We start from the raw sequence: 22,882 nt of genomic DNA on the forward strand, positions 1-22,882 counted from the left end.
CTGAAACATCCCGAAATATTTCAACTAAAATAATACGACTATGTCAAGTTGTTACAGTTGACACCTACCTGTGAAATAACGAACATATATTTTATTTGGCTGGATTATATTATAGAACCACATAGGACCATTTGACATTTCCCTCAGTTTATCTTATGACAATACTGAAAAAAACGAAAGAATTTGCGGATTGTTGTCTCACTCACTCATAGACAAAAAGTAATAACGTGTTGTGAATACGATATCTTTTACCAAGCTTTTATTTTTGCCCGGCTTCTTTGCTTTAGTCATTATTCTGAGTTCCATTTTATGTCGCACCCTTCGCACCTACATTTGGTAAATTTGCCGCTTTTTTTACTGACGGACAGGGCTTGACTTTTTTTAAGTGGTTGACAAATTATTGCGCATCGGAGTTACCTAGAATCAAGTCGACTGTTTCAAAAATCAAAATGGGAATTTCCTTGATATTTTTTTAAATAATAAAGCCTAATTACATTTATTTATGATAGCAACACAGGTAATCATCTGTCAGTAGCACGTCAATTCAAGGTCGTCAACAAGTCGTCAATTAGACAATTTAGTGATTTAGTCAGCTGTCAATCAGTGGAATAAATAGCTTGTGTTTATTGCATCGGGCGTGTTGTTTTTTCTCGAAAAAGTATAAAAAACAGAGAAATTAGTAAAATACATTTATTTATCTAGTAAGTCTTAGGAACAGTGCGTGGCGGCAACCTTTGTAGTCGATGTCGTAGTATTTCTCGTAGAAATCCTGAATTAGCTCCTCTACCTGCGAACAATGATGTCGAACGATATTTTACTAACGAAATGCGCTGTTTGCGGGGAAAATGCTAATGAACCTTACATAGAATGCTGCGAGTGCGACGCTAGTTTGTGTACGAGCTGTTTCGCCACAGGACAAGAGGTGGGTGCACACAAAAATAACCACAAATACGCGGTGAGAAAAAACGACTTCCCGCTTTTCGACAATTGCAATTGGTCGTCTAAAGAAGAATGCAAGCTGTTGTCAGCCTTATCAACTTATGGGTACGGTAATTGGGAGGAGATATCCAAAATGGTGCACAGTAGATCGAAATTGGAATGTCACGAGCATTACAAGAAATACTATATAGAGAATGTGCAGTATAAGGAGTTGAAATTGTTGCCAGAGACTGAACAGTCTTTATTTCCTAAGATAGTGACACCATATTTGTACAGTATGGATATTAGCACTAATCCACCGAGGAATAATCAGGGTGACCAGCATTTAGCCGGCTATAATGCATACCGGTCTGAATTTGAGCTCAGTTATGACCATAATGCGGAAAGCATATTCAGCATTGAAGATGCTTATTCCGATGATGAGAATGATGAATGCATGGATGCCCTAAAAGTGTCTTTAGTAAGTGCTTTAAACACTAGATTAACAGAAAGGCAGAGACGGTATGAAATAATCCAAAATCACGGTTTGATCATGCCTAATAAACTCGTATCATGGGTGCAGAAGTTTGATAGAATACTAACACGGCACAAGTCTGAACGGCTCCTTGCATTCATGCAGTTTATGACAGGTATGCAATTTGATGCATTTATGGAGTCGCTTAGCGTGGAAGCTGAGCTATTGCAACGTATAACTAAACTAATAGAGTACAGAAAGAACGGGATTAGGACACTGTACTGTGCAGCGTTGTATAAAGAATTAAAGAAGGAACATGACGTAGTGATGAAAGAACAAAAATACAACACAATGATAATGCAGAGAAAGTTTGAGCGCCAATCACCGGTGAAGATGATTGGCAAAGTTTGTTTCACAAAAGATTTGCAGGTCAAAAAATACAAGCGGCAAATAAATCCATTAGAAATCATTGATTTACCAGGATTTCTTCACCTATCGGACTCGGAAAAGTCGTTATGTTCAAATTTAAGGTTAATTCCAAGGAACTACTTGGAAATAAAGGAGCAACTGATTGCAGAGAACAATAAGTTAGGGTACCTGAGATTGCTGGACGCTAGACGGATAGTGAAGATAGATGTAAATAAAACTAGGAAGATATATGATTATCTTATTAATGAAGGCTTTATTTATAAACCATTGTGAATAAATATACTATTTTATTTACATTATCCTTCCTAATTAACGTTTTCGACGCCGTGTCACCGAAGTGTCAAAACCGAAATTGAACTTTATGCATACGCATGTAGGTCTATGTTGCTCTGTGGCCTATAACCGATTAATCGGTATTTGGCGTTGAACCTACGGTGCGTATATATCGGTCATTGGCGTCCAAAAGGTTAAGAGTTAAGACTTCCGACCTTCTGAAAATGGAGTAAGTATGTGTCAGGGACCGGACAACCCTTTCCGCGATAAAACCCTTTCAATGGGCGACACTTAAACACGGCTAACACATTGAAAGACTTTCCCTTTTGAACTGCAAGCCCATTCATACCCTTACCTTTGACTAACCCTTACCGAAAAGCTAACCAAAAATAAGGCTAGCTCTTAATAAGGGTTACCCTTATCTTTAAGCGCTTTTTATAAAGGTTTCCCTTTGCGTGAAAGAGACAGGATTAGTATATATCTATGGTAGTGTATGAAAAGGAAAGAAAATACGTGCCTAGTCAAAGAACGCCGCCGTCGCCGCCGACGATCGCTCGGATTCGAAGTAATGTGTGCTTTATGAACAAGGTAGACGACTTAAATTAGCACGCTTATATGCTAAAAGGGAAGCCCTTTATAAAGCTAACCCTTATAAGCAATATGCAAGGTGTTGGTGAGCGGATGATAAGGGTTTTGTAAGGGTATTTGGGCTACCGATTACTCAAATGTGGTAGCTTTATATAAGGGTTTTTAAAAGCAAAACAAAGGGTTTCGTCTGGCAAAGGGTATGGTGAGTTAAGCCTTATGCAATACCCTTATAAAACCCCGATAAGGGATAGCGGGCCGGTCCCTGGTATGTGTACTCCACAAGTCACCTGCAACAATATTTTACTCTTCAAAGGCCGCAAAAGTATGTTAAATATGTGACACGCTCTTATGGCTCTATAAATAAGATCGTGTCAGATATTTTAGCGGCCTTCGTTGTTATTATTGCAGGTGACTGTACGAACGCAAGAGTTGCGACGAAAGAGCTTTTCGACAGCCTTCCCTTATGGACAGTCTTCCCCACATTAACCATACCTTATTCTGTGCCGAGGACTATAATTATGGTTCTCTGAGTTCCCCAGTTCCTGTGCCAAGTTTGGAAACTATCCAGTTATACGTTTTTTGTAATAAAACCATTTTCTTTCTAACATCACTTCACACAAACATCTCGGGTTTTTGAACTCTGTTCAGCATAGGCAATTTATCAAATACTAGCGACCCTCCCGCCTCGGCTTCGCACGGGTATGGGTAGTTCAATTAATTTACACAAAACCTTTACAAAATATACATATAAACCTTCCTCTTGAATCACTCTATCTATTAAAAACAAAACCGCATAAAAATCCGTTGCGTAGTTTTAAAGATCTAAGCATACGTAGGTACAGACGGACGGACAGACAGCGGATAACAACTTTGTTTTATACTATGTAATTGTCAAAATCGTAATCCCTAATCTTTAATAGACAAAAAGCTAGTTTGCTTTTTTTAGTAGTACACCCTACAAAAACAAAACAATACCTATCGGGCACAGATGGGAATAGGTGCATTCGTATGAATCATTCCCATCTGTCCCCGCCTCATGTATGGCGGCACAATCACGTGGGTCAGGGACAAATGGGAATAAACCAAATTGTTGCTGTAGGTTTTGTTCATATGAGCTTTTGTTTTTGTACTAATCTGCCAATCCATACTAAATATTACTAATATTATAGTAAATGCGAAAGTGTGTCTGTCTCTCTGTTACCTCTTCACGCTTAAACCGCTGAACTAATTTAGTTGAAATTTGGTATAGAGATAGTTTGTTTCCCGGGGAAGGACATAGGATAGTTTTTTTATCCCGAAAATCATCCCTTAAGGCAGTAAAAAGCGGGGTGGAATTGAGATAATTAATGAAGTGCCTGCTAATTTGTGTGCATAATATGCTCAAATTGAATGATTGCTATGAGAATTTTTCCAGGCGCTATACTTACTTTAGCTGCTGTTACTAAGTCCACGCAGACGAAGTCGCGGGCAAAAGCTAGTATTTTCATAAACAAGCTCTAACCCTAAAGGTGCCAGTCATACTCACTTTGAAACCAAACTTCTGATAGAGGAAGATGGAAGGATTAGTCGGCGAGACGTGCAGTGTGACATCCTTGCCCGTGCATGTCTGTAAGAGATGCATTTGTGACGTTTTCAATCGAAGGGTACCACATTGTCGCTTAACATAAGGACGAAAATTGATTGTATCTTTATACAAAAATAGCGACAATTGACAAAATCTAACCTAGGTAAATAATCACACACCTTAATCTTTCCGTCTTCCACTAGACACCCAGTCACAGTCACATACACACACACACACACACACACACGAACACGCACACACAATCACTCAAAATACACACGTACACACGGTATGCAAGCCAGAGATGGGCAAAATGTAATCGACTAACGATTAACGATTAAGATTACAAGAATTAATTGCGACTGACGATTGAAAACGACGATTGATCAATCTTAGTTGTATAGAGTGCAACTAATTTAGTTGCAACTAAATTAGTTGCCGATTGATTTCGGACAACTAAATTTTGTAATCGACTAATTAGTTAGACTATTTTCTCGCGACTAATGTTAGAAGCAAATTGAATAGAATACCTCGGTATGGCTATGTTGACAGACTGATTAGGACATCTTAACGGATGTTTAAAAATAAAATAGTCATGTATTACTTACGATATTTTGACCGTTTCTAAGGAGTGAGATCTGTTCTCACTATTATTTTGCTACTAAAGTAAGTAAGTTTAATGACCACACGTTGAAAACAAAATAGACCGCGTAGATAATAAACAACATGCAGATGCGTCATTCAATAGAACGTGTTATTTTTAGAAGATGCGTCGGCACTTGCACCAAAATGCAACAAACAACTTCCAGTTCCAGGTAAGTAGGATTATCCCATTGTTTTGTCACCGCGTGACACTAAAAAGAGTTTTACTATTGTCAGAGACAGCAAAATATTGATAGTTTCTATGTCTAAGATTTACTCAGTATCGTATAATTCAAAGTATTAATAATGCACCAACCTACTTTATTGTTTGCGATTTGTAAACAATGCAGTTTTTCGCTATTTGTCGTTATTACCAATATATCGTTATAATAATATTATGGCATTATTTGCATTGTCATTCAAGCATTTCAAATTAAACGTGTATACATAATTTTAGCTTAATCGGATGAAGATATCTGCTTCAAAATAAGTCGCAAAATTCTACCCAAACTAACATAGTTACAACATACGAGTACCTCCGTATGTTACATACATACGTACTTGTAGTTACATATTGCAAGATAAAAAATGCAAAAACGGGCGACTACGTAGTTTTAATATAGATTTAATCGTGAAATTTAGTCGATTGAAACTAAAACTAATTTAGTTGTTAGTCGAACATTCTCACAACTAATTTAATCGCAACTAAATTAATCGCGATTAAAAAATGACGATTGATATTTTTAATCGATTGATTAGTTAACTAAAAGATTAATCGATTAATGCCCATCTCTGATGCAAGCCATATCTAGTTGTATAAAATGCCTTTTTACTCCCTTCTTTTTTTGTATTCCCTTGTTTCCACTTAGTTATTGCATGTTAATTGTACTTTTGTGGACATTTGTTATTGGCTATGTTTTCTGTTCACTATGCTTTGTATTACTTTTTGTATTGCTGTTGATGCCCCAAATAAATAAAATAAAATAAAAATACGAAAAACCTGTCAGTGTCCTTATGGCAAGCGACAATGTGGTACCTTTTGCTTGAAAACGTCACATTTTTTGTACTAGTTGCTTGTAACTTGTCAATGATGGTAAGATTGACAGTAATGTGCATGACAAATATCCGACTGAGACACCACAATCCATACTAATATTATAAATGCGAAAGTGTGTCTGTCTGTGTGTTACCTCTTCACGCTTAAACAGCTTAACCGAATTAGTTGAAATTTGGTATACTGATATGATAGTTTGAGTCCCGGGGAAGGACATAGGATACTTTTTATCCCAGAACTCAACCCTCAAGGGGGTGAAAGTTTGTATGGGGAAATTGTGGAATCAATAACCGCGTAACCGATTTAGATGAAACTTGGTATGGGGATAGTTTGAGCTGTGGGAAAGGATATCGAATAATTTTTATCCCCGAAATCATCCCTTAAGGGTGTAAAAAATGAGGTGGAAATTTATAGTGGACCAATTTGGGGGTGAAAAGCCGCCGACGCCGCCTGTCGTCAGCGGCCGTGCGAGTCGGGCTTTGGCCCGCAGTACACGGCGCGCCCTCGAACAGTGAACACGTGTCGTTGCTCCGTGAAGATGATTCTCGTAAATTGGATCGAAACATGTCGAACTATTCGACTTAATAATACGTGAGTGACCCGTTTTAAAATAATTTAATATGAATTTAATTGTTTATATACAAAACTCATGTCATTGAATGTGCACAGTTTCATTCCAATCATACACGTAGTTTTAAAATGAGAACGAAACTCATTTGTATGGGAAGGTGAAATTCGGCCGAGCTTGCCGGGGACTTAAAAAAAAACTTGTTAGGGGCTTCTCTAGACCCTTTCTGCCCCATCGGTTCTACGAATAAAATGCTCCTCACTGCCACAAGTGAGGTACCAACCTGTAGCAAGTGATATAACATGAAGGTACCAACCTGCAGCAAGTGATATAACATCAAGGTACCAACCTGTAGCAAGTGATATAACATGAAGGTACCAACCTGCAGCAAGTGATATAACATCAAGGTACCAACCTGTAGCAAGTGATATAACATGAAGGTAGCAATGCCAGCTCTCCTCCACTCAGGCCGTACTAATATGAAGGAGATGTACGCCACATCCGCTGGTACTAAGAAAGCGCAGCCGATGATAAGTCGTTTGTATGTTACTACGCAGCTGAATTCAGGGTATTCCAGCGCTTCCGTCACTGAAAAAAAAAACTTAAATTAATTTCTTACAGTCTGGCAAAAAAGAGTAGAAATTAAAAAGTGGCAACACTGTAGTGTGTCGTCCCTTTCAAATCAATCTAAGAAAAACGGGACGACACTACAGTGTTGCCACTTTTTAATTTCTACTCTTTTTTGCCAGAATGTACAGTTACATGTGCAGTGGTAACAACAGGTTTTTTTTTCACTTTTTGCCACTGGGAGCAACTGAGAAAAAAATCTCTGTATAGTTACCACCATCACTTTTAGGGTTCCGTACCCAAAGGGTAAAAACGGGACCCTATTACTAAGACTCCACTGTCCGTCTGTTTGTCTGTCTGTCACCAGGCTGTATCTCATGAACCGTGATAGCTAGACAGTTGAAATTTTTATAGATGATGTATTTCTTTTGCCGCTATAACAACAAATACTAAAACCAGAATAAAATAAATATTTAAGTGGGGCTCCCATACAATAAACGTGATTTTTCTGCCGTTCTTCGCGTAATGGCACGGAACCCTACGTGCGCGAGTCTGACTCGCACTTGACCGGTTTTTAGAGTGACAAATATAGAGTGGGGTAGAAATATTATAACCTATGTCGACTGGTCTGCTTTAAAACTGAAAGAATTGTATCAAATAAGTAAATTGACAGTCTATGTATGAATAGTCTCTGCAGTTTGCAATTTATTATGACTTTACATACTTATGTATATAGTCTATGTCACTTACAGTTGCAGTCTATAGTCTATGCCGGGCAGAAGAACTGCGCGCACTGATTGCGATTGGTGTGGACGCACGTAAGAATAGTCTATGGACGCAAGCGTCAGTTTGTAATGTATGACTTTCTATGGACTATGTCACTCACAGTCTATGCCGGGCCAGAAGAACTGCGCGCACTGATTGCGATTGATGTGGACGCACGTAAGAATAGTCTATGGACGCAAGCGTTAGTTTGTAATGTATGACTTTCTATGGACTATGTCACTCACAGTCTATGCCGGGCCAGAAGAACTGCGCTGCGCGCACAGATTGTTAAGCGCTGCTATGTGGTGTGGACGCACGTATGAATAGTCTATGGACGCAAGCGTCAGTTTGTAATGTATGACTTTATATGGACTATGTCACTCACAGTCTATGCCGGGCCAGAAGAACTGCGCTGCGCGCACAGATTGTTAAGCGCTGCTATGTGGTGTGGACGCACGTATGAATATTCTATGGACGCAAGCGTCAGTTTGTAATGTATGACTTTCTATGAACTATGTCACTCACTGTCTATGCCGGGCCAGAAGAACTGCGCTGCGCGCACAGATTGTTAAGCGCTGCTATGTGGTGTGGATGCACGTATGAATTATCTATGGACGCAAGCGTCAGTTTGTAATGTATGACTTTATATGGACTATGTCACTTACAGTCTATGCCGGACCAGAAGAACTGCGCGCAAAGATTGTTCACCGCTGCTATGTGGTGTGGACGCACGTATGAATAGTCTATCGACGCGTGCGTCAGTTTGTAATGTATGACTTTATATGGACTATGTCACTTACAGTCTATGCCGGGCCAGAAGAACTGCGCGCAAAGATTGTTCACCGCTGCTATGTGGTGTGGACGCACGTATGAATAGTCTATCGACGCGTGCGTCAGTTTGTAATGTATGACTTTATATGGACTATGTCACTTACAGTCTATGCCGGGCCAGAAGAACTGCGCGCAAAGATTGTTCACCGCTGCTATGTGGTGTGGACGCACGTATGAATAATCTATGGACGCAAGCGTCAGTTTGTAATGTATAACTTTATATGGACTATATCACTTACAGTCTATGCCGGGCCAGAAGAACTGCGCGCAAATATTGTTGACCGCTGCTATGTGGTGTGGACGCACGTATGAATTATCTATGGACGCAAGCGTCAGTTTGTAATGTATGCCTTTATATGGACTATGTCACTTACAGTCTATGCCGGGCCAGAAGAACTGGGCGCACAGATTGTTGACCGCTGCTATGTGGTGTGGACGCACGTATGAATTATCTATGGACGCAAGCGTCAGTTTGTAATGTATGACTTTATATGGACTATGTCACTTACAGTCTATGCCGGGCCAGAAGAACTGCGCGCAAAGATTGTTGACCGCTGCTATGTGGTGTGGACGCACGTATGAATAATCTATGGACGCAAGCGTCAGTTTGTAATGTATGACTTTATATGGACTATGTCACTTACAGTCTATGCCGGGCCAGAAGAACTGCGCGCAAAGATTGTTCACCGCTGCTATGTGGTGTGGACGCACGTATGAATAGTCTATGGACGCAAGCGTCAGTTTGTAATGTATGACTTTATATGGACTATGTCACTCACAGTCTATGCCGGGCCAGAAGAACTGGGCGCACAGATTGTTGACCGCTGCTATGTGGTGTGGACGCACGTATGAATAATCTATGGACGCAAGCGTCAGTTTGTAATGTATGACTTTATATGGACTATGTCACTCACAGTCTATGCCGGGCCAGAAGAACTGCGCGCAAAGATTGTTCACCGCTGCTATGTGGTGTGGACGCACGTATGAATAGTCTATGGACGCAAGCGTCAGTTTGTAATGTATGACTTTATATGGACTATGTCACTCACAGTCTATGCCGGGCCAGAAGAACTGCGCGCAAAGATTGTTGACCGCTGCTATGTGGTGTGGACGCACGTATGAATTATCTATGGACGCAAGCGTCAGTTTGTAATGTATGACTTTATATGGACTATGTCACTTACAGTCTATGCCGGGCCAGAAGAACTGCGCGCAAATATTGTTGACCGCTGCTATGTGGTGTGGACGCACGTATGAATTATCTATGGACGCAAGCGTCAGTTTGTAATGTATGACTTTATATGGACTATGTCACTTACAGTCTATGCCGGGCCAGAAGAACTGCGCGCAAATATTGTTCACCGCTGCTATGTGGTGTGGACGCACGTATGAATTATCTATGGACGCAAGCGTCAGTTTGTAATGTATGACTTTATATGGACTATGTCACTCACAGTCTATGCCGGGCCAGAAGAACTGCGCGCAAAGATTGTTGACCGCTGCTATGTGGTGTGGACGCACGTATGAATTATCTATGGACGCAAGCGTCAGTTTGTAATGTATGACTTTATATGGACTATGTCACTTACAGTCTATGCCGGGCCAGAAGAACTGGGCGCACAGATTGTTGACCGCTGCTATGTGGTGTGGACGCACGTATGAATTATCTATGGACGCAAGCGTCAGTTTGTAATGTATGACTTTATATGGACTATGTCACTTACAGTCTATGCCGGGCCAGAAGAACTGCGCGCAAAGATTGTTGACCGCTGCTATGTGGTGTGGACGCACGTATGAATAATCTATGGACGCAAGCGTCAGTTTGTAATGTATGACTTTATATGGACTATGTCAGTTACAGTCTATGCCGGGCCAGAAGAACTGCGCGCAAAGATTGTTGACCGCTGCTATGTGGTGTGGACGCACGTATGAATAATCTATGGACGCAAGCGTCAGTTTGTAATGTATGACTTTATATGGACTATGTCACTCACAGTCTATGCCGGGCCAGAAGAACTGCGCGCAAAGATTGTTGACCGCTGCTATGTGGTGTGGACGCACGTATGAATAATCTATGGACGCAAGCGTCAGTTTGTAATGTATGACTTTATATGGACTATGTCACTCACAGTCTATGCCGGGCCAGAAGAACTGCGCGCAAAGATTGTTGACCGCTGCTATGTGGTGTGGACGCACGTATGAATAATCTATGGACGCAAGCGTCAGTTTGTAATGTATGACTTTATATGGACTATGTCACTCACAGTCTATGCCGGGCCAGAAGAACTGCGCGCAAAGATTGTTCACCGCTGCTATGTGGTGTGGACGCACGTATGAATAATCTATGGACGCAAGCGTCAGTTTGTAATGTATGACTTTATATGGACTATGTCACTCACAGTATATGCCGGGCCAGAAGAACTGGGCGCACAGATTGTTGACCGCTGCTATGTGGTGTGGACGCACGTATGAATTATCTATGGACGCAAGCGTCAGTTTGTAATGTATGACTTTATATGGACTATATCACTTACAGTCTATGCCGGGCCAGAAGAACTGCGCGCAAATATTGTTGACCGCTGCTATGTGGTGTGGACGCACGTATGAATTATCTATGGACGCAAGCGTCAGTTTGTAATGTATGACTTTATATGGACTATGTCACTTACAGTCTATGCCGGGCCAGAAGAACTGCGCGCAAAGATTGTTCACCGCTGCTATGTGGTGTGGACGCACGTATGAATAGTCTATCGACGCGTGCGGCGGCAGTTTGTAATCTGGGACTTTCCTAAAACAAGCAAAACGTTTTAAAAACTTTAACCTGACTACGGTTTTCACAAAATACTTAAACTACCTTCTTTCAAAGTATATTACAAATGTAGCCTAGTTTGTCAAAGGACTGTCTCATTTCAAACATATACAGAGAGAATCATACTATCTTTGTCTTACACTAGTACTAGCACCCAAAAGAAAAGGATGAGTATAGTTTTTTTTTGTTCCTATTTACTGACGTCGTACAGATGTAGTGCATAATAGGGATGTTGACATTTTTTTAGAACTGTTTTCATTTTATAGATAGATAGACACGTAATTATTGCAAAAAAGATTGTTTTTACGAAAGCGACTGCCAAGTGCCATCTGACCTTTCAACCCAGAGGGGAAACTAGGCCTTATTACTAGGGCTCAGCAGGGGTGGTGGCTGAGGAATAGATGTCCAGCATAACCCAGAGATGGCATTATTATCAGCATTACATTACTCCTCTCCAGAGATACTATACCATGGTGTAATTAGGATTAGTCCGGTTTCCTCACGATGTTTTCCTTACCGAAAAGCGACTGGTAAATATCAAAGATATTTGGTACATAAGTTTCTAAAAACTCATTGGTACGAATACGAACCCGCGACCTCCAGATTGCAAGTCGCACGCCCTTACCGCTAGGGTACCAGCGCTTAAAAAAAAAACAATGCCATTATTATTAAATCTAAAATCGAAGCCATGGTTCCTAACAACAGATGTCGCTATCTCTTATAGTTTCTGACTTCTCCCTACTGACCCATTTGGATTGATTACAATGCGATGACTAAGTTATGAACTAAATTTTTTGTGTGCGATTGTGCCCATAACACTTATTTACTAGACATGTGTAAGTAATACTCGTAATATCACAAATGAGATATCTCTCGAACGCGTAATATGCCATTACGTATCACACGGAAAAATCAACCATTACTTCATGTATCACGCGAGCCGAACGACCCGCGCCGAAGCGCGCGTAATGGTTTCAATTCCGCATAAATTCAATAGATTGACGCGCCGATATGAATGGTCAGTTCAACTATACACAGTGCGCGTAATGTATAATGCCAATTGCAATAGTGTCATCACAGTTGTTTTAGTTATGAACTATTTTTTTTGTGTGCGATTGTCCCCATAACATTTATTTACTTACCTATTGGCTTTCTTTAGCAGTTCATCAGTAACTTTTAGCCACAGAGGCTGACTTTCTGTATCTCTCCTTATGAAAGGTTTGAGCAAAGCGTTTGTGTAGTCGGAGCGAAACGGAGAAGGCTCGATGTGGGAGAGGACGGTGACTGCGTACGTTGTGTCCAGGATGGTACCGCATAGGTTGTCGTGGAGGTACTGCAATAAAAAGTCACTTTAAAAAATATTAGCGTATTAGTATCGCCATACAGCGAGGAAATACGGCCAGCCTTCTGGGCACCTTGCCCGTTGACGGCGATCTGGGCCAATTTTTTTATCTGTACTCCTTTTTTTTTCTTTGTTTTTTTAGGGTTCCGTACCCAAAGGGTAAAAACGGGACCCTATTATTAAGACTCCACTGTCCGTCTGTCACCAGACTGTATCTCATAAACCGCGATAGCTAGACAGTTGAAATTTTCACAGATGATGTATTTCTGTTGCCGCTATAACAACAAATACTACAAAGTACGGAACCCTCGGTGCGCGAGTCCAACTCGCGCTTGGCCGGTTTTTTTATGAATAAATTAATTTCCATTAAAAAAATTATGTTTACAATGTTTTGAAATAAAGGTAAAATTGAATAATAGGGTATTTGACTACTAGTCAAATCATTTTCTTTTTTCGAACTGTCAAAACGATTTTGCCACTATAGAATTTATATGAAACACTAGCATGTGACGTCGCAATCAAATGACTTACTCTTTATAGTTTTATATGGGTTTTATATTTCATATATTTATTCAGTATCAACAATAAACATTGTATTGTCTTCGGTTACCGCGATAGTTACTCATGAAATAAAACTATGAAAACGGATTATATCGCGTATATTGAATTTATAATACATCCCGACGTTTCGAACTCTTTACAGCGTTCGTGGTCAACGGGTGACTGAGGAAAAATTACAAAATGCAAAAATAAATATTTTTGCATTTTGTAATTTTTCCACCATTTTTTTGACCACGAACGCTGTAAAGAGTTCGAAACGTCGGGATGTATTATAAATTCAATATACGCGATATAATCCGTTTTCATAGTTTTATTTCATAATAAACATTGTGTTTTAATTTCTATTATATATATATTATAATAGAAATTGTGTCTAAAAATAACTGCTGTCTACGTTTCTCTATTAATCTCCTGGTGCTTTAGTTCATGTTTTAGAATAAAGGTAAAGGTGAAATTGGAATGGATGGATGGTGGAATAGTTACTTAAAAAGACACTGCACCTACACAATCTTTGGTTTAACCCATTGGTTGACTGGTAGAGAATGCCTTAAGGCGTTAAGTCCGCCATTTGTACCTTCATGTATTGTGCAATAAAGATTAAATAAATAAATACTTACTTAAGGCCGTTCCATCGGTTGGCCGCTGTCACTGTCACATTTCGCAAGAAAGAACGGGATAGATCATGCGCGCCAAGTGTAAATATTGATCGAATTTTGTCGATTTTTATTTATTTTAAAAACGTTACCTTACAATATCGAAATTCGAAAGCTATGAAATTGCTATTTAAGTTATGATTGTTTTTTCTTCTTTTTTGTTTATAGTATCACATAATAAATAACCGAGTAAAGTTGGATTAAAAGTCCGAGTTAGAGGTTACTTTGGGAATTAATTGTATCGAGCGAAGTGTCATAATTTGTGTATCGGAAGCTATGTTGTTAAAGATAATATAGTCAAGAACTACATATATTTTTTCCACGTCTACGAATATCAACGCCTCTTAGAAAAACATGATCATATAAGGAGATATTTCGCCTTCTGGCTCAGGGAACCGCCTTAAATAATAAAATTGAAACATTTATGGCCTAGGTCGTGACATGAACTCGCGATTCCGTTGTATGTCTGTACGTACCGATCTCTGGAACCTGTCGAGCACTCGTTCGACGCTGGTGACGGCTTGAACCTCTTCAGGTACTTGACCTGACAGCACTTTGACAGCCCTGTAACAACAATGACTATATTTAGCAGGAAAAAGGTACCAAAAGTACTTCGCAGTCTATAAGGACGAATTTTAAGGGCTTGGTTAAAATTTAAATTGTAATTGTAAAAAAGAGGTACAGTAATTATTGCTACTTATCTGCCAAACTGTTTGTTGGCAGAAAACTTATTCTACCCTTCACCACTGTAAATTAAGTTATTTTATCGTTATATATAGTTATACGTTTTACGGTAACACGTGCAAAGGTATAGTTGGTCAAACCAAACTGTCAGTAAATGAGATATTCCCCTCTCTCACTTCCTTTTCTTTTGGGTGCCAGTACTAGTGTAAGACAAAAAAATGAGACAGTCCTTTGACAAACCATATTAACATATCGTACAATATAATTGTAAACTCGAGCCGAATCGATATCTAGCTTTTTTATATTACCTACGTCAGTGGCAAACAAGCATACAGCCCGTCTGAGGCGCCACACCAACCCAGTTCAGCTTCTTTTATGAAGAGCATATTCAACGACATGGAACGTTCGCGGAAGGAAATTTGACGCTTCTATTTGACTTTAAATCTTGTTTAAATATATCAAATGAGCTGAAAGTTTATATAGTGAAAAAATAAATGCATTCCTGTTGCCGGGGAGGTTTTGGGATTATACTGAGCAACTTTTACTATGGGTACCAACGACGAAATCGCGAAATAGTTATTTGTGCAACAAGAGAGGAAAGTTGGTTTTTCTTGCGAGTGTTTATTTTGAGTCCCGAGAAAGCGAAAGATTCTAAGGTAGAATCTTGAGCGTAGCGAGGGACTCAAAAACACGAGATGTAAAATAACTTTGCTCTCGTGTTGCACACATAATTTTTCACCTCAGTAGTGAGAACATATTAAAGGTTAAAATGTATTTCGAATTACACAGAATAAACAGAAAAATAAAGTATTATAATATGTACGATACGATACGATACGGGACGGGACGGGACGGGACCGGACCGGACCGTACCGCACCGGACCGGACCGCACCGCACCGCACCGGACCGGACCGGACCGAAACGTACCGTACCGTACCGTACCGTACCATAAAAAAATGTAATAAAAGTATGAAGTTCATGGCCTTCACTAAATAAAAAAACTACATTGTTTGACTCCCTGGAGTGAGGAAAGTCGCACTTTCCTCACTCCAGGGAGTGACGAAAGTAGGCTTGTTCGAGCTGCTGAGGTGAAAAAAAAAATTACCCTCCCATAGAAAATGTACCAGCCGAAATGTATGAAACAGCCAAATTTTTTTTCGCGATTTCGTGGTTGGTCCCATAGTAAAAGTTGCTCAGTATAATCCCAAAACCTCCCTGGCAACGGGAATGCACTTATTTTTTAGTTATCGTGTATATAAAGATATAAAAATACAGCTTTACTTTTACTTACTTGTCCATATCAAAGATAGGCAGCCTCTTATGCCTTTTAAGGCGGCGCAGCGCCAATTTGGCCCTTAGTCTGTGGAGATGGGCCCTTTTTCTAGGTTCCTTCACTTTGGGGATCAGATGCTCCACTTGTTTTAGCAGTTGGACCTCTTCGTATTGTGTTAACTCGACTAGGTCTTTTTGTACCTGAAATTAGAGAAAAACCTTGAAGGTTTTGCCACACTGGATGCGTTCTGCGGGCAGCGGTCAGGTCAAACTTCAACTTCAAAGGTTGCTGTCAATGTTGTTCTCTGAATGTGCTCTGAATTTTCACTCGAAAATATTGCAATCTCCAATTTGAATGACGTTTTTAGGGTTCCGTACGCAAAGGGTGAAAACGGGACACTATTACTAAGACTCCACTGTCCGTCTGTCTGTCACCAGGCTGAAGCTAGACAGTTGAAATTTTCACAGATGATGTATATCTGTTGCCGCTATAACAACAAATACCCTCCCATACAACAAACGTGATTTTTTGCCGTTTTTTGCGTAATGGCACGGAAATCTTCGTGCGCGAGTCCGACTCGCACTTGGCCGGTTTTATTTATTTATTTATTAAGCCGCAGTATCCAACTTTCTTTCTTTTCAAATATGTGAACTTACCTCATATTTTTCTTGTTCGACCCACGGTAACTCCAAGCTGTTCGGCTCTTTGGAAAACATCGACTCTCTCGTCAGTTCTCGCTTCTCCTCAACCTTAAACATATAAAAAGCTATTTACAATCAAGCTCAACGTAAATACACCACAAACAATGCAATGTGGTGAATGACTTTTCTTCCAATTTTATTGTAAATTTTTTGGGGAGTAGACGCTTTTCTCTAAATTGCGTTCAATTGAAGTATCCTATCTTCTTCTCGGGTTTGTGTTCAGGCTCGAGATGGCTAGTGTCCCACGCTACGGAAGTCCGAGTCAAAGTAGCTAGATCGTCTGGCGGATTATTTTGTGTGTATCTTCTTCGTTACGGAACGCTGCGAGAGTCCGAATCGTAGTAGAGCGTCTAAAGAACTATAAGCCTACCTTCTTTTCGGGTTTTTATTCAGGCTCGGGTGGCTCGGGTCTGTGGGGAGACGCTGCGAGAGTCCGAATCGTAGTAGTGTCTGGTGTACTATTTTAAACCTACCTTCTTTTTCTCGGATTTTTCTTCAGGTTCGGGTTGCGGCTCGGGTTTGTGTGGGGAGACGCTGCGAGAGCCCGAATCGTAGTAGAGCGTCTAAAGAACTATTATAAAAGCTTACCCTATTCTTCTCGCGTTTTTCCTCAGGCTCGGGTTGCGGCCCGGGTCTGAGTGGTGAGACGCTGCGAGAGCCCAAATCGTAGTAGAGTGTCTAAAGAACTATTATAAGCCTACCCTCTTCTTCTCGGGTTTTTCTTCTGGCTCGGGTGGCTCGGGTTGCGGCTCGGGTATGTGTGGTGAGACGCTGCGAGAGTCCGAATCGTAGTAGATCGTCTGGTGCACGGGCGGGGAGTGCACGCTTGACGAGTCGCTCTGGAAATACTTATAGGAAAATTTTTGATTTGATTTTTCTCATTTAAGTTTCCGAAAGTTACAAAAAGTTCACAGAAAATTTAGGAAAACTTCACAAAAATACCTAAATAGAAAATTACGTTCCCCATAGAACATTTTGAGAGAAAATTTCGCACATTGTTTGTCCATCCATAGAAAATGGTAGCTGAATTTGAAATATGTCAAAGAATCACTACCAAAACTCTTTTGTTAGTTTGTACAAATCTCCTCAAATGATTTTTACGCCTAAGACGGTAATCTGTTAAACAAAAGCCATTGTTCCTTTTTTGCGAGCGGTCGGCCATTGTGTGCAACAGAGTCTGACAATGGCACGCGCCGTAGCTCGCGCACAAACTCAATGGTTTATAATTTTTTTTAAATTTAAGAGTCCCCGGTAAGCTCTGTTCTCCATACAAACGTAGTTACGCTCTCATTTTGAAACGACTAGCTAGATTGCCTGAAACTTTGTACTTACAATAGGATAAGGTATATCTATGTCTGTAATTAATTTATAAAATTACAGCGAATTTAAGTTTTGACAAAACTTGTTTCTGCTCTATTCCGTTTGTTTTATAAACTGAAGCTATGTAATCTAAGTACAGGCATAGATATACCTCATTTCATTGTATGTAAAGTTTCATTACAATCTAACCCGTAGTTTTAAAATGAGAACGAAACTCCGTTTGTATGGGAAGGTGAAATTCGGCCGAGCTTGCCGGGGACTCTTAATAGTTTTAACTTATGTTAGTCATTTATACCGGTAGTACGTAGCGCGGTACGAAGTCGAACCGCGCGTCGTCAGAGCACGATCCTTCGGCGGTCTCCTCTACTACCGACTGTCTGCTGCAAACAAATAAAATACACGCTTTTATTCCACTTACATGGTAACCCTAGAAAGCTTGCGCCACAGGGCGGACACGCTATACATCAAAAACCGGCGTGCGAGTCGGACTCGCACACGAAGGGTTCCGTACCATTAGGGAAAAAAACAGCAAAAAAATCACGTTTGTTGTATGGGAGCCCCATTTAAATATTTATATTATTCTGTTTTTAGTATTTGTTGTTATAGCGGCAACAGAAATACATCATCTGTGAAAATTTCAGCTGTCTAGCTATCACGGTTCATGAGATACAGCCTGGTGACAGACAGAAAGACAGACGGACGGACGGACGGACAGATGGACAGCAGTCTTAGTAATAGGGTCCCGTTTTTACCCTTGAGCATTTTTGCCGCCCGTGGCGAAAAAGGGTTCATCCATTAATTACGTCCGTGGTTTTTTGACCCCTCCCCCTCCTTGTCACACTTGGTCACATTTGACAAACCCCTCCCCCCTGGTGTGACGTAACATTTTTTCAATGAAATCGGCAAATCGAATTAAGTATTATTATTACTAATATTTGATCAAAATATTTGGAAAAAAGAAATATTACTACGTACTCGTAATTTTATAACCCAAAACCGATTAGGAAAGATAAATTAAACGAATAAAAACGATTATCGTTCCGAAAACATGTTATTTAACTGTACAGCGAATAAAATAATTTTAAGTGACACAAAGTTTGTTACTCTCCCCTCCCCCTTGTCACAACATGTCACATTTTCTTGACCCCCTCCCACCCCTCAACGTGTGATGTAATTAATGGATGACCCCAAACTGTGATTACCTACTTAAACACGGTACATTTTACAATGTGAGTAAGTATTTTTTGCACTACCAAGTGTTAAACTATAATGAACGTTACTTTTTCGAATAGTTTTGAGTTGTTTATTTAATTTGTACCTATAGTAGTTTCAACGAGCAGCAAAATGCTCCACACAAGAGCGCGACTATACTCTAAGTACAGTCGAACGCAAAAATATCGATACAGACAAATGGCTCAAAAATATCTGAACACGACTTTATTGTCTAAGGTGTAAGAGCGTACACATATTTTTGAGACTTTGGGAATGTATATATATTTATGCCCTTGACTGTACAGATGTAGTGCGTAATTATTTTCCATCGTATTTTCACGGAACGTGCGAACGTGTCTCGCTATTTCAGTCAGTCTCGGTACGAAAAGCACTGAGGTTGAGTGAAGTGGCATGACAAATACGAACGTTTGCGAGGTAATAACCCTGTAAGGCCACAGCTCCGGCTACTAACTGGTGCCATGATTGGCTACGCCCCAATAAAGAAGCACTTACTAACCATGCGTGTTACAGATAGCCCCCTTTGCAGGGCATGCATGGAGGCAGAAGAGACAGCCGCCCACGTCATCCTCGAATGTCCAGGGGTGGCAGAATACCGGGCACAATACCTCGGTTCGCCGGGGTCTCTCCCAGAAGTCGTCGGCAACATTAAGGGTCTGCTAGGCTTCCTGGAAGAGTTGGGTTGGCAAGAGTAATGCCGGCAACCCATCACGCAAAATAGGCGCAATATATGACGTCGGGTTGCGGAAACCAAGCCCGCGAAAACCTAAGGTCGAATCTGAACAAGATATTGTAATCGGAATGAGATCTAACCTGGAGTCTGCTTCAAGTTGGTCGTAGAAACTGGTCCCATAGTCGAGATCCAGCTTGCGTTGCTTGGCCGGCCTCTCGATGATCAACTGAGGCTCCTCGGTTTTTAGGTATTCTTTGTAGCCTAAACAAAAAATATATTTTTTAAAGTTACAAAGTCCTAGTCGAGTCATACGAGTAGCATATGTTACATGTTGCGAACGCAACCTTTTATTTGTATAATGCAGTAGCTAAACGCAGCCGTCGGGCTCGCTTACTATGCGGAGGCTTATTTAAATGCACCAATAGGAGCGCTCCATATAACCTGTATCGCGGTCAATTAGAGGCACCTAAATTTAGACTACCTTTTTACCATTCAAAATTAGCTTAATCACTCTCGCATCAGCCTCCATACTATTACCACCACTTCTACACCTGTAACCGTTTTCGTCAACTGTACCTTGTTGTAACTTGTAACGTATATACAATTTCGACCGAACACCGACGTCTTTCCACTGCGCAATTCGCCACACGACTCAGCGAGCTGGTGTACCTAAATGCGACTTTGACTCCAATGTATCGGCCCCATTCGTAGTGCTCGTAAGGCCGGTCTTTACGATATATATGTCTATGGACAGATATAAAGTTTGTTACCCATTTCGATGACCTTCTCAGAAAACATCATAATGTCGAGCGTCACCTGTCCACGGGGTCGGCCCTTTGGCTTGTCTCTTGCTATTTCCTGGACTGAAAATAAAAAAAATTACTACAGCATAATTTAGTTTATTGCTGATTTACTGAATCGCACGGAAATCAATTTATAAATAGTGATCGCAACGGTTTATCGGATCGGTAACGAAGTTTACGTACAATGGCACCGGTGTGCGTCCACAATGGCACAATGGTTGTCGATTTGTGAAAAATACTATAAATAAATAAATAAATAAATAAATAAATATTATAGGACATTCTTACACAGATTGACTAAGTCCCACAGTAAGCTCAAGAAGGCTTGTGTTGTGGGTACTTAGACAACGATATATATAATATACAAATACATAAATACATAGAAAACACCCAAGACTCAGGAACAAATATCTGTGCTCATCACCCAAATAAATGCCCTTACCGGGATTCGAACCCAGGACCATCGGCTTCACAGGCAGGGTCACTACCTACTAGGCCAGACCGGTCGTCCTGCTAAGTGCTATAACTAACTACCCCTAAATAACTAACTAACCGTAACTGAATTTGAATCTTACTAATATGTGAAGCGACTGCTGGTGAGAATGCATGCTGTAGCTGCCACCATCCTGTTTCTCCCAAAATAGTTGAGCCGGATCGGAAGATTATGTTGCTGTACACTGAGAGGCAGCCAGCTATAGTGCCTACCCAGTTCTTTTTCTGTTTGCTGAAAACATTAAAATAAGTGAAAAGAATGGAAAAATGTTATCCCAAAGAGAAAAATTGTAGGAAAAGTTAAACATTTAATACATTAAGTCCAAAATTATACTTATTATAACAGTTTTGAATGATTCACGGTTAGTTTCACTAGACTTATATTGACCGGGATTTAAACTGTGATTACCTTTTGTATTGTTTTTGAGCTCCAGATATTTCGACGCAGTTACATGCATGACATGCATCTTGTTCCGTGAAGAACTGCGTTGAAATATCGGGAGCTCGAAAACAATACAAAAGGTAATCACGTTCTATATCCCGGTCAATATAAGTCTAGTATACTTATTATTCTGCTATTATTATTATTATAAAGCAAATATGGACAAGCACAAACAGTGAAATATGGAGAGATTGAAGAGTTTCATCTCTATCATAGAAATATAAGTTTTTTTTAATTTGACGTTTTTTTAGGGTTCCGTACCGAAGGGTAAAAACGGGACCTTATTACTAAGACTCCGCTGTCCGTCTCTCTGTCACCAGGCTGTATCTCATGGACCGTGATAGCTAGACAGTTGAAATTTTCACAGATGATGTGTTTCTGTTGCCGCTATAACAACAAGTACTAAAGAAATCTCTAACAAAGAGCAACTTAAAAAAACTACAAGTATGTCAAAGGTCCATGGAAAGAAGCATGATTGGTGTTAAATTGAAAGATAGATTCAGAAACAAGGTTATTAGATCTAAAACACGTGTGGAAGACGTAACCATCAAAGTTAAAACACTCAAATGGAGGTGGTCAGGTCATACGATCAGGGGCAAAGAGAAATGGAGTAAGAGAATTATATGGTGGTTCCTAAAAGATAGAAAAAGGAAACAAGGACCACCAAAAATGAGGTGGGAGGACAAAATCGTAAAATTCGCAGGGAGACACTGGACCAGACTGGCGAGAGATAGAGAAAATTGGAAAGGGATGGAAGAGGCCTTTGCCAAACGGCACACAGACCAAACCGATGTTTAGACCTGTACCGCTGGCTATATTTTGACCCCTAGGTTATAAAAATATTAAAGTCAATTCTGTTTTCGCTTATGAATACTTTGTTAAGACGTAAATCTTACATTTTGTTTTGTGTCATATATATAATTTGCTTTTCTAGTAATTTGTTATTTTGTGGTAATTATTTTTAATTTTGAATTATTTTGGAGAAAAAAATATTCGAGAGAAAACATGTAACTGTGTTGCATTTAGGATAGTGTTTTTAGTGTGAAAACATAGTTTGTGTCAATTACGTCCACTGCAATCTGATACTATGTCATAATATTCTAAATGACACAAAAAAAAATTAGAGTTAAAAAAAATTACTTAGGTCGAATTTAATCGTTTAAATAGGTCCATTAAATGATTTTGTGTCTTATTAAGGCATAGCTTCGTAAGATATTTGATGAT

The 22,882-nt window shown here is 40.0% G+C and overlaps 2 protein-coding genes across 2 annotated transcripts in view; one reads left to right on the top strand and one right to left on the bottom strand.

Annotated features, from left to right (window-relative positions):
* Positions 1 to 675: 675 nt before the first annotated feature.
* Positions 676 to 22,882, bottom strand: part of LOC134756120 (cysteine-rich protein 2-binding protein) — a 29,034-nt gene continuing 6,827 nt past the window's right edge. Inside the window, exons 3-15 of the mRNA XM_063692932.1 lie at positions 21,300 to 21,448; positions 20,692 to 20,784; positions 20,062 to 20,182; positions 18,314 to 18,398; positions 17,400 to 17,546; positions 16,654 to 16,746; positions 16,016 to 16,197; positions 14,516 to 14,603; positions 12,626 to 12,816; positions 11,344 to 11,462; positions 6,927 to 7,099; positions 4,209 to 4,289; positions 676 to 787 (exon numbers count right to left, since the gene is read on the bottom strand). Of these exons, the coding sequence (XP_063549002.1) occupies positions 695 to 787; positions 4,209 to 4,289; positions 6,927 to 7,099; positions 11,344 to 11,462; positions 12,626 to 12,816; positions 14,516 to 14,603; positions 16,016 to 16,197; positions 16,654 to 16,746; positions 17,400 to 17,546; positions 18,314 to 18,398; positions 20,062 to 20,182; positions 20,692 to 20,784; positions 21,300 to 21,448 (1,615 nt within the window). The 3' untranslated portion in view covers positions 676 to 694. The remainder of the gene's footprint in view (positions 788 to 4,208; positions 4,290 to 6,926; positions 7,100 to 11,343; positions 11,463 to 12,625; positions 12,817 to 14,515; positions 14,604 to 16,015; positions 16,198 to 16,653; positions 16,747 to 17,399; positions 17,547 to 18,313; positions 18,399 to 20,061; positions 20,183 to 20,691; positions 20,785 to 21,299; positions 21,449 to 22,882) is intronic.
* On the top strand, positions 781 to 2,127 carry LOC134756117 (transcriptional adapter 2A). The gene has a single exon (XM_063692929.1). It carries the CDS (start codon positions 797 to 799, stop codon positions 2,093 to 2,095), a length of 1,299 nt encoding a protein of 432 aa, XP_063548999.1. The 5' UTR covers positions 781 to 796; the 3' UTR covers positions 2,096 to 2,127.

Source organism: Cydia strobilella, chromosome 3 (assembly GCF_947568885.1).
Source record: "Cydia strobilella chromosome 3, ilCydStro3.1, whole genome shotgun sequence".
NCBI lineage: Eukaryota > Metazoa > Arthropoda > Insecta > Lepidoptera > Tortricidae > Cydia > Cydia strobilella.